This window comes from Tamandua tetradactyla, chromosome 1 (genome assembly GCF_023851605.1).
Source record: "Tamandua tetradactyla isolate mTamTet1 chromosome 1, mTamTet1.pri, whole genome shotgun sequence".
Classification (NCBI taxonomy): Eukaryota; Metazoa; Chordata; class Mammalia; order Pilosa; family Myrmecophagidae; genus Tamandua; species Tamandua tetradactyla.
This window is the reverse complement of record NC_135327.1, coordinates 194,387,170-194,397,667: the sequence shown is the minus strand read 5'-3', so window position 1 is coordinate 194,397,667 and position 10,498 is coordinate 194,387,170. Positions and strand designations below refer to the sequence as shown.

At 56.5% G+C, this 10,498-nt stretch overlaps 1 protein-coding gene across 1 annotated transcript in view; it reads right to left on the bottom strand.

Annotated features, from left to right (window-relative positions):
• Positions 1-1,743: 1,743 nt before the first annotated feature.
• The window catches only part of LOC143682278 (SCO-spondin-like), a 60,192-nt gene continuing 51,437 nt past the window's right edge, over positions 1,744-10,498 (bottom strand). Inside the window, exons 87-103 of the mRNA XM_077159102.1 lie at positions 10,176-10,343; positions 9,494-9,624; positions 9,107-9,237; positions 8,748-8,794; positions 8,201-8,479; positions 7,690-7,848; positions 7,440-7,556; positions 6,863-7,001; positions 6,518-6,720; positions 6,119-6,246; positions 5,841-5,983; positions 5,668-5,714; positions 4,605-4,825; positions 4,133-4,228; positions 3,942-4,002; positions 3,533-3,663; positions 1,744-1,992 (exon numbers count right to left, since the gene is read on the bottom strand). Of these exons, the coding sequence (XP_077015217.1) occupies positions 1,744-1,992; positions 3,533-3,663; positions 3,942-4,002; positions 4,133-4,228; positions 4,605-4,825; positions 5,668-5,714; positions 5,841-5,983; positions 6,119-6,246; positions 6,518-6,720; positions 6,863-7,001; positions 7,440-7,556; positions 7,690-7,848; positions 8,201-8,479; positions 8,748-8,794; positions 9,107-9,237; positions 9,494-9,624; positions 10,176-10,343 (2,450 nt within the window). The remainder of the gene's footprint in view (positions 1,993-3,532; positions 3,664-3,941; positions 4,003-4,132; positions 4,229-4,604; positions 4,826-5,667; positions 5,715-5,840; positions 5,984-6,118; positions 6,247-6,517; positions 6,721-6,862; positions 7,002-7,439; positions 7,557-7,689; positions 7,849-8,200; positions 8,480-8,747; positions 8,795-9,106; positions 9,238-9,493; positions 9,625-10,175; positions 10,344-10,498) is intronic.

The window sequence follows — 10,498 nt, the reverse complement described above, 5'->3', positions numbered from 1 at the left end:
CATTGTGGGAGACATGCCTTAGTTGATCACAGGTTTAATCAGCCACAGATGCAATCAGCTGACTGATTATTTAATCAACCAGCCATGAAATATCCTTGCAGCAATGATCAGGCCAGTACTTTCCTGGCCAGACAACTGGGTGTAATCATTTGGCCAAGTTGACATCAGAACCTAACCATCAGAAACACCTGATCTGATATGTTACATAAGATTCTACAAAGGTTCCATGCACTAGGGTAACTTTCTGAAGCTTACAACCTACAGATGGGTCCCTGGACCAGATAAATCCTGAAGTGCAGAGGGACCAGCCTCTCCAGAACATCAACTAGTTCCATTTCCCTACCCCATATTATAGATAGCCTCTTCCAACATGAAAATGTTAGAATGGCCATAGCCCAAATACCCCTAAAGAGTGGGGGAAAGATTAAAGGTAATGATGGAGTTATTCAGAGGATGTATGGGTATGATTTCTGAATCACTAAATTGATGTTTCTTTTAGTCTCCAGTATCTTAGAACAGCTAGAAGGAAAAACCTAAAATTGTGGAATTGTAACCCATACCAAACTCTGAAATCTGTTCTACAACTAATTGTTGCAATGTGCTTTGAAATGTCTTGCTTTTTTGTATATATGTTGTTTTTCATAAAAAAAGAAAAAAAAACATTTACCAAGTGCTCACTCTACCAGGCACAGATGTCATACAGAATAAATACAGAACAGATTTTTTTTAAAAAAATTAAGGTAAAAGGAAGGAGGAGGAGAAGCAGATGTCAGCATGAGATGAGTGAGTTTGCAGGGAACTGTCCATCACAGCTGCAACTGAAATCAGGTGTGTGGAGGGGATATGACCTTGGGGCACTAGAGATGTAGAGATACAAGAGGTCCTGAGACTATTAGATTCAAAATGTTACAGATGGGGAAACTGAGGCTCAGATATAGGAAGTGACTTGCCGCAGTTCACAATCCGGACCATGGCAGATTCACAGAGGAGTCCCAGGAGATGTAGACCTTCTGCAGGTCCAGCCCAAGGCTCAGACCCCCTTCCTCCTCTACCCATCCTCCAGGATGAAGACTCTACACACAGACCTGCAGCCAGTGCCACTTTATTTAAGATATGCTAGTCCCAGGAGTTGGATCCCTGTCCATGGCATGTGGATGGGCGTGGGAGTTGGTGTTCAGTTCTACCAGTGGGTCCGTGGGCTCCACACACAGCCTGCAGACCCCAGGAGGGAGACAGTGGACTCATCCAGTGTAGCTCTTCAGCGCTTTGAGAAATCACCTCCTGGGGACAAGAAAGTGGGAGGAAGATAGTCTAGCAAAAGAGGTAGAGTGGTCAGAAGGGGAAGCGATGGGATGGAAGAGGGGAGGGCAGCAGAGCTAACTGGCAGAAGAGGGATGGAAGAGGTGCCAGGAAGCAGTCCAGAGCAAATATGCACTCCTCTGGGCTCTCCACCCAGGTGGCATATCCACATCATGTAGATCTCTTGTTTCTCCCGCACCCACCACACAGTGTGGCTTCAAGTTATCATACACCAGCTACTCAGTAGCGGCAAAGCACTTCACAGACGTGCTCTCACCCAGGCCTCACAACAACCAATGCAGCAGGTGCCACCTGCTTTTATAGATAAGGGACCACTCAGCAGGGGAGGAAATGGCTGCGCTGGGGTAGGATTTACTCCAGTCACCCAAGCTTGTAGGTGTGATTGCAGACGAACAAGAATGCTGAGAAGGGAAAAGAAAGGATTCAAGGAAGAGGGCTAAGGGTATGTGTGCTTTCCCAGGGGCCTGGCTTGAACTCACCACATGGGTCCCCGTCCCGCCCGGAGCCCCACCCAGACTCACCCTGGCAGGCCTGGCACTGGCAGCTGTGGATGACGGGCAGCACCACGGGCTCAGTGTGGCCGCCCGGACAGCGCAGGTTCAGGATCTTCACAGGACTCTCCAGGTCCAGGCGGTAGCTACAGCAGTCACACTGGCTTTGCAGGTAGGGCTCCTGGGTGAGAGAGGGTGTCTGAGCTGGGGCAGGGCCAAGTGATTTGGCCAAAACCACCCTCCCCCACCTCCTTTGGCCTTTCCCCACAAGGGGGTGCTGGGGCAGAGGGAGCGCCAAATCCCAAATCTCCTCACAAAACAGGATGCCAGACAGAGGAGGCCTGTGCCACCATCAATCCCTCCTTCTCCCAGCTCACCTCCTCACTCTAGCCCCTGCAGGTCAGAAGGTCCAACAACCTGCCTTTAATGTGCTTATTACCATCTTGACAAAAGGTGGAAAAGACTCTGTCTCTATCCCAGGGGGCTTATAGTCAGACAGACGGTAGTAGTATACGAAACTGCAGATATCTGAGCCTTAGATTGCACATTCCTGATCCTAAATGCAAAGTGAGTTCTCACTCTGAAGCAGAGAATAAAACTCCAGACCCCTCTTGCTCTATATAAGTCCCACAGAATGTTTAATTTTATGTGTAATTATAGTTATGCTTGTATTTTTAAAATAGGCAATACATTCACATAACACAAAGTTCAAAAAGTTAATGAAAAAAAAACTCCCTCTAATTCCTTTCCCACTATCACTCAGTTTCCCTTCCTAGAAAATTTCTGCAAACTATTTTCTATTTTTTCTCACTCTATGTTTTAAAAATTCCACAAGTGATTTGGGAACGGATTCCCTAGGAGGTCCACGGTGTACCCAGGGGAGCAGTAGAGTGGTAGAGGGTTGGGGGCAGCATCTTTGGAGACCGGGTAGGAAAGCACTGTTGGCTTCCAGAACAGGTATCCCTGGTGGGTCAAGCAGGGGTGGGATGCCACAGAGTGAGAAGTGACGCTAGACTGGGCATGGAATCAAGGCTCCTTCTGGGCAGAACTGAAGAGAGGACCTGACAGGCAGAGACAGCCAAGCCAGGTTCTGGAGGCACAGGGGTCAGGGAGGTGGGGTGGGCACTGGAGCCCATATGGAGATCCTCACCGTGGGCAGGACTAGGTCTTTTGGGTTCAGAGGAGAGCAAAAGCAGAGCAGCACAGGGCAGAACTCAAGACTGAGTCAGCCTTCTGGCACAGGCTTATAAACTCTGCTGGGAAATGTCTAGGACAAACCTATCCCTTAAAAGTTTTCACTTGTGTGATGGGCTTTGATTTTAGTCTAAACTTAGCTCCTTAGTAGTTTCCTTTGTTGGTACCCTGGTTTGTTTGGCTCGAGGGGTGCAGTGGAGCAGAGGAGCATGCAACAGGAGCTGGGTGCCGGCCACAGCAGGGAGAAACAGGAAGAGACCTCTGTGGGTCAGTGGCACACATCAAGGCTCCAGAGCCCAAAGCCAGCTGAAGGTCACTGGACCAACCACTAATCAAGGCCACCACCTGGGTGAAAACTCAGCCTTGGCTCTTACTGTCTGTGTCCCCAGCTGTGAGCTCAGTGAGGATGGGCTGTATCCTCTCATGCCCTCTAGGTTTTACCCAGATTCTAGGTGCACAGCAGGTCCTCACTGCACAGCAATGGCTGCCCCACCTCCCCTGGGCCTGACAGCAGCCCCTGTGCTCACCTCAGGCATGACATCGGTGCTGGATGGGCAGTGCCCACTGCAGTAGCTCACTTCTACCTGATCCAGGTAGCAGGAGCCTTTGGTGAGGTTGCGAAGCTCTGTGAGGTGCTGGCAGGAGGCTGACTGCTCCTCTGTGGGGGCGTGGGGCAGGTGCAGGGGAGTGTGTGAGGCGGTTGAGGGAGGAAAGAGAGAAGGCAGTCACTGAAAGGACTCTGTGTGACGGAGACTGGGCCTGAGGGGGGCATGTGCGTTGGGGTGGGAGCTAGCACTGTGATATAGACTGTGGTGAGCAGGCTTTGAGGGTATACACCAGGCTGCAAAGACTCCTGGGATGGGCGTGGATAATTTGGGAGAAGGATCCAGACCAGGGAGAGGCTAGGCAGGAGACACCTCGGGTCCCCCTCCATACCCAGAGTCTCCTTGCGGCAAGTGGGACAGCAGCTCCCTGGCTCCTCTACCTTCACCTCACCCTGTGGAGGGAGCAGGGCCTGACCTCAGGAGGATGGCCACAGCTCCCCAAGCCCAGATACCCCTACCCAGCAGCTGTAAGACCACCCTCTGAGGAGGGAGCTGGGAAGGAGCGGGGCTGCGGGTGGGTACCTGAGCACAAGTAAGGAGGGGGCATTGCTGGGCACAAATCGTCCTCCCACTGAGGCAGCGGCAGCTCTCACAGGCCTCCTGCCATTCAGATCCAGGCTGGCAAGAGAGTGGTGGGGTTGGGGAGAGGGGATGTGTGGCACTCGTCTTGATCGCTGTAGACTTATAGAGATCCCTATAAACTTTCCTATAACAATGCCGTGATGCCTGAACCCAACCTTGGAGCTCCCTGCTAGGGAAACAGACTAGGACTGGAGCTGGATTAACAAGTTTCAAGAGGGGAGAAGGACTCTGGAGTTGGAGCCAGGAGGGAGCAGGGAGGGCAAAGGCGGTTGTAAAGGCAGAGCCCAGGCCCTTCCTGCTGGGCCTGGGAGCTGCGGGAAGGTGCCAGTGGAGTCAAGATCCAGACTCATTAGATAGGGAGGCTGAGGTTAGGAAGGAGTAGGGTGGGTGGCAGTGGGGGAATGAGTCTCACCACGTGGGGACGCCCATGGTGCCAGCATTCACAGCGGTCAGCGGGCACACAGGGGCCTGCCTGACTGCGGAAGTGCCCGCTTTGGCACACGCAGCTTGGGAGGCGCCCAGCACTGCAGTTGATCTGAGAAGCCTCTGGCATGTTCATCTCCTGGCATGTCCGCTCACAGGGCCCCAGCTGCCCGGGGGCCATGTGCTGCCACATTTCCCCTGGAGGACACTCTGCCAGGGAAGACCGCTGGCCTCAGCTCAGGTCAGCCCTGGATCCAGCCTCAGATCTTCCCTCTCTCACACTGGCCCAACTCTGCTCTGTCAACTCCTGACCAACTCTGCTCTGTCAACTCCTGACTTCTACACTTGGTCCCCGCCTCTGCTCAGGCAAGTCTCCTTCCTCTCCACACTTAGCCACCCCCTCCAATATTGCCTGGGCAACCTCAGGTTTCACCTCCTCCAGGAAGCCTCCCCTGATCTATCCTACCCACTCTAGGCTCCTATTCCACATCATGTCTGTGTACTTGCTGCCCAGGAGATAGATACTATCTTCAGTTTCAAACTGTTCTGTGTGCTGAGCCTTTTGTATCTTAGCCATGCCATCTATCTCTGAAATCCATACCAAGCCCACTGTGGCAGAGCTGGGCACATAGTGGGCCCTTAGTAAAGATGGAGGCAGCACTGCACAGGGCAAACTCCCCCAGCCTGGGATTGTCAGCCAGGGGTCCTGAACTCAGCTTACCCCTTAGGTAAACTGAGAAACTAGGGCCAAAGCTCTAGTTTCATTGCAGGGAAAGAGACTTCTTTCCAGTATCACTCAGAACCCCTGTCTCAGCATGCACACAGTACACCTAGAAAATGTCCCTAATGATGCAGATGAACCACGCTGGGTGTCCAGGACATACCTGGCAGTGGGAGTTGGGCCTCATTCGGGAGAAGTCAGTATGGACAGAGTGGGGAGGGGGCTTCCTGAAGGAGGAGACTGACTTTGCCATGGGCTCATTGGGGCCCACTCTAACCTCAGCATTGCTGGCGGGGGGTGGGGGCCAGCAGGGGCAGGAGCCACATCTCACCCTGACAGTCAGCGAGGGAGCAGTTGAAGGCTCCATCTTGACAGATACTGTGAAGACAGAACCACATGTTCAGATGCTTCCCACTGCCTCTTCCTTATCCCCTCCCTCCCCAACCCCATTCTCATCAATTCTTCCTCTACCCCACTCCTCAATCCTGGGCCCCAGGGCCTCACCAGCGGGTGCAGTTCCAAGTGATCACAGTCTCTGGAGGCAGCTCCTGGGTCTGCTCTTCATGGGTCAGGTTGAGGCCCCAAGGCAGAGAGATCTGGGTGCAGGGGCACTTGGCGGGGGGCACACACGTGCCATTGTGTAGCAGCTAGGGCAGGGCAGGCTCCAGTTACACTGGGACCCCCAACTCTTTCCTTCCCATTCCCACTCCCCTGGCATGTTGAGGTTTCTCCCTGATACTTCCCCTGGGCAGGGGCTCAGGTAACATCATCCCCAGACCTACCTGCCCTGCAGGGCAGCCACAGCCAAGCTGGCAGGGCTCCTGCACACAGTGAATGCCAGGCTGCAGATGAGAGCACAGACTTGGGCATGAGGTGACACAGGTGGTGAGCAACTGTCCAGGGGGGCATTCTGTGGGGGAGCACACAGATAGAGGGTGGCATGATGGATGAGGACAGAGTTGTAAGGGAACTGGAGTCCTCTGGAGTCACAGGGGAGAGGTTGCCTGAGAACGCGCCTCCTTTCATGACCTTGGCCCCCATGGCTGGTGCTACAGTCTTCCCCTCAGCCCGCCTCCCCAAGGGAGGCTGCACGGGAACCCTGGTGGAAGCCAGCCAGGACCAGAGCCTGGGTTCAGCAACCATGAGGGAAGGTTCAGGCCCCTGCCACCCCTGGCACTCACCAGGGCAGGGCTGCTGGTTGCATTCCTGCCACTGCTGTTTGTCCTGGGCCTGGCACGGTGCCCCCTGGGGACCCTCCTCGCAGCTCCGATGCCGCTCCATGGTGCCTCTGCCACAAGGCACTGAGCAAGTGCTCCAGGATGACCAAGGCCCAAGGACTGGGCACTCATGGGGTGGGCATGCCAGGGACCCATTGACACAGGTGCTGTGAACAGGGACGTGGAGGAGGAGCTCAACTCCCAGAGTCCAAGTGAACAGAACCATCACTCCCCAGCAAGATCCCCAAGCCCTGACCTTCCCCAAGCCTCCCAGCCCATAGCCCCCTGTCTCCCAGTGGGCAGCCATACCAGTTTTTACAGTCCAGCTGCAGCACCTCAGCTGGGGCCAGCTCCCAAGAGGCACTGTGCCCAGGGAGGCCACAACGGCAAGAGGAGATGGGCACGCAGTGCCCATCCTGTAGCAGTTGGCCAGGGGGACAGCGGCAGCCTGGGGGGGTGAGGAGGACAAAGCACCAGAACAGGGTTCATGATGGATCCTCTGGCGATCAGATCAAGTCCAAGCCCTTAGGTTGGCACTGGAGTTTCTGTCACCTGGTAACCACTACATCCCCCACTGCCCAGCCACAGGAAAGGCCCCTTTAGCCAGCCCTGCGGGTGGCCTGCAGCTGGTGAGACCTTGAGGCTGCTTGGGCTTTTTTCCTCTCCCTAGTGTTTTCACAATACAGCTTGTCTTGATGGCAGATGACTCGCTGTATGCAGAACCTGGTGCCTGACCTGGGGACCCACACTTTCCTGCCCTGTATCTCACGATCTGGCAGTCTAATCTCTTCCCCCAAGATCAGACCCTCTCTGGGAGCAGGAGGAAGGAGAGGAGGAGGGCAGCAATGGAGGCCCAGGCCTGATCCTGGAGCCCCTGCATTCCCACCTGGGCGGCAGGGCCCCTGCAGACACTGCACGTGCGCCCAGAGGTCAGCACAGCTTCTAGGGCACTGGTTGGCACAGTCGAGGGTAAGCACAGTCTCCCGGGCCTCACAGCTCTCTCCTGGGGACCAGAAGGTAGGAGTCTGTGTTGGGGACACTCTTGGTATCCCAGGACAATGCCCTACCTTCCAGTGCATGCCTCCAGGGTCAGAGGCCAAACCCTCAGTCCCCTCCTCACGGTGCCTGAAGGTTACCTGGGCAGGGCCCAGGGTTGCAGCTCTCAGTTTGAGCCCAAGGTCCTTGGCAGCCTCCTCCATGGGGGCCCCTTGCCTCTCTCCAGCGCAGCCGGAAACCCCCACTGCAGGGCACCTGGCAGGGGCTCCAGGGGCCCCAAGGACTCCACTGACATAAGTCTGGGGAAGATAAAGTGGAAGTCAGTCCCCAGGGACTACCACCTTCCCTGCTTCCCATTTCCCCTCCAAGGCCTTCCCTATCTACTACTGCACACACTCTGGAGGCAGCAGGCTCCAATGCTGCCCTGGGCTCCTTTCTTTTTCTACCTGCTGCTTGGATCCTTTCTGCTGCTGTCCCAACCCCAGCCTCAAACTGAGCAAGCCCTAGAGGCAAGCAGGGTGTTAGATAACTGCCTGGTCACTGAAAGTCATCCCTAGCCCCGCCCCACCTTGACAAGGCCAGGCTCCCTTTCTGCCCCTATTCCAGGCCCCTCCCTTCTTTACCTCTGCACCCCTTATCCCACCCCATTACCATGGCAGGCACGAGGGTCGGGGCAGAGGCGTTGCTGGCTGAGGGGTGCAGTGCAAAGTTGTGGGTCCCCAGCCCAGGGCCTCCCTGTCTCCGGGTCCAAACAGAGGCGGTAGCGGTACTGCTCTGAAACCAGCAGGGTGGCTGAGGTGGGGGAGAGGTGGGCTGAGTCCTGGGGCCAGCGCCCCTGTAGGAGAATCCTCGAAGCAGTAGCCAGGGTGCTGGGGGGCAGGCAGGGCCCACAAGGCGACCACTCGGACCAGCCACTCAGAGGCAGAAACCCTGGGAAAGGCAGTGCATGGGGAACCTTCTCAGTGACCCTCCCCCAGGCCCAGAGTCCCCAGCAGTAAGGGAAGATGGGGGCACAGCTTATGACCCAGGAAAGGCCAGATGTAGGAAAGGCTGGAAGAGGTGTCGGTAGGCCACTGCAGGGTGGCCCACTGTCCCTGTTTGCCTAGGATTGGCCTGGACTTAGCGCTGCAAATTCCATGTCCTGGAAGCCCTCAGTCCCAGGCAAACAGCCCAGTTGGCCTTGCTAGTCCCAGGTTACCTTGGCAGCCATGGCTGGTGCACTGCAGCTCCCCACGCTGACATTTGCTGTGGGAGGGTGAGGTCAGAGGTGGGCATGGGAGGCAGGACCCAGCCCTGAGTGGTACTGGGGCATGCTCCTATTGGGGGTAACCTGAGCTCTGGGCTCACTGGAACAGGATGAGGGGTTTGCAAGGTCAAGAGTCTAGGGACTCTCTGGGTGCTGGGGCTGGGCCTGGGGGGCCTGGCTTGGCCTTCTCTGCCCCTGGCTCCCTCCCCACGCCCACACCCCATTCTCCCCTCCACCACCCCACTCCAGGGACTCCAGGGCCTCCCTGTCTCCAGTCCCCGGGTGCTGCTGCCCTCTTCTCAGCCACTCACCACTCTTTACAGCCCAGCTGCAGGTGTTCCCCTGGGGCGAGGGCCAGGGTGTCCCCAGCTCCCTCTCCCAAAACGTGCAGGCAGTTACACTGCTCAGGGGGAACGCAGCCCCCAGCCTGCTCCAGCAGTCCCTGTATGGAAAAGGAGAAAGGGATGGGGCTGTGTCTGGGTCATCTCTGGGGCCATGCCTGGCCCCAAAGTCACATGGAGCAGGTGCACCAGCGTCACCCAGAGCCCATGATGGAGAATACAACTGCTGGGAGGCACCAAATACGAGGGGTTTGGAGGAGGAGGGCACTGTGGAGAGGGGCAGGAGACTCAAGTATCACCAATTTGATGTGGGAGTGTGGACAGAGGATTCCCCTTTTCCTACCCTGTTTCCCTCACCTGGGGACAGTAGCAGCCAGGCTGGCAGGGAGGCAGGTCCTGACAGAGCTGACGGTGCAGGTGTGTGGCACAGAGCCCAGCACAGGGGGACCCGCAGGCCTGGAACTCAAAGGGATAGGGGCAGCTCTCCCCTGGCGGGGGAAGGAGAAGGCTGGTAAGCCGATGAGGGAGCCACCCACACACACACTCCTTCTCCCTCCTGCCCCCACCCATCCTAGAGCACATTCTAGGAGGTCCCACCGAGGCCCCTTGGGGTCACTGAGTAAGAGTGCAAGCCCACTGTTGCCCATAGGGAGAAGGGCCCTCAGCTGGACCTAAGGATCTAGAAAAGAGTCACCCCCTCCAGCACCCACCCAGCCCCTGCTGGATGCCTCCAGGGAAGGACATTTTGGGCCTTGGAGAACCTTGGGATTGGCAAGTGGGAGACAGAGAAGCAGAGCTACAGCTGGGCTAGAAGTTATAAGGTGGGAAAAGTCAGCACTGATTGCATTCTTGGAGGAGAGAAGCTGTGATGAGAGAGTAGCTGAGGAGTGGGGCAGGGGGAGTAACTGTGGGTCACCAAGGGCAGAGGTCAGGGAAGGCAGCTCAGTGGACACTGGAGGTCTGCTCTGAGGGCAGCTGGGAGACCCAGTAGGGACCCTCCGAGATCCCTAACCCTGATCCTTGCTCCTGGGCATCTCACCAGAGCAGTTGCTGATGAGGCAAGGCCGGAAGTGGCCGTCCAGACGTGTGCAGGGGGTACCCTCTCCGCCCTGCCCGGGGGCTGGGCCCTGGTGTCGGTATCGCTGCTGGACCAGCACCTGGCAGGAGCATCTTGTCCAGCTGCTCCAGCTGCTCCACACGCACTCCGCTAGGGATGGGGGTGGGAGGGGCGTCAACCAGGGGCCTTCTCTAAACTCCCTCAGCCTCGTCCTACCTGCCCTTCCCTCTCATCCTGGCTTCTCGGCCTATGCCCAGCCCTAGCCAAAACCCTGTATAGGAAAAGGTGAAGAGGGGACCCGACTG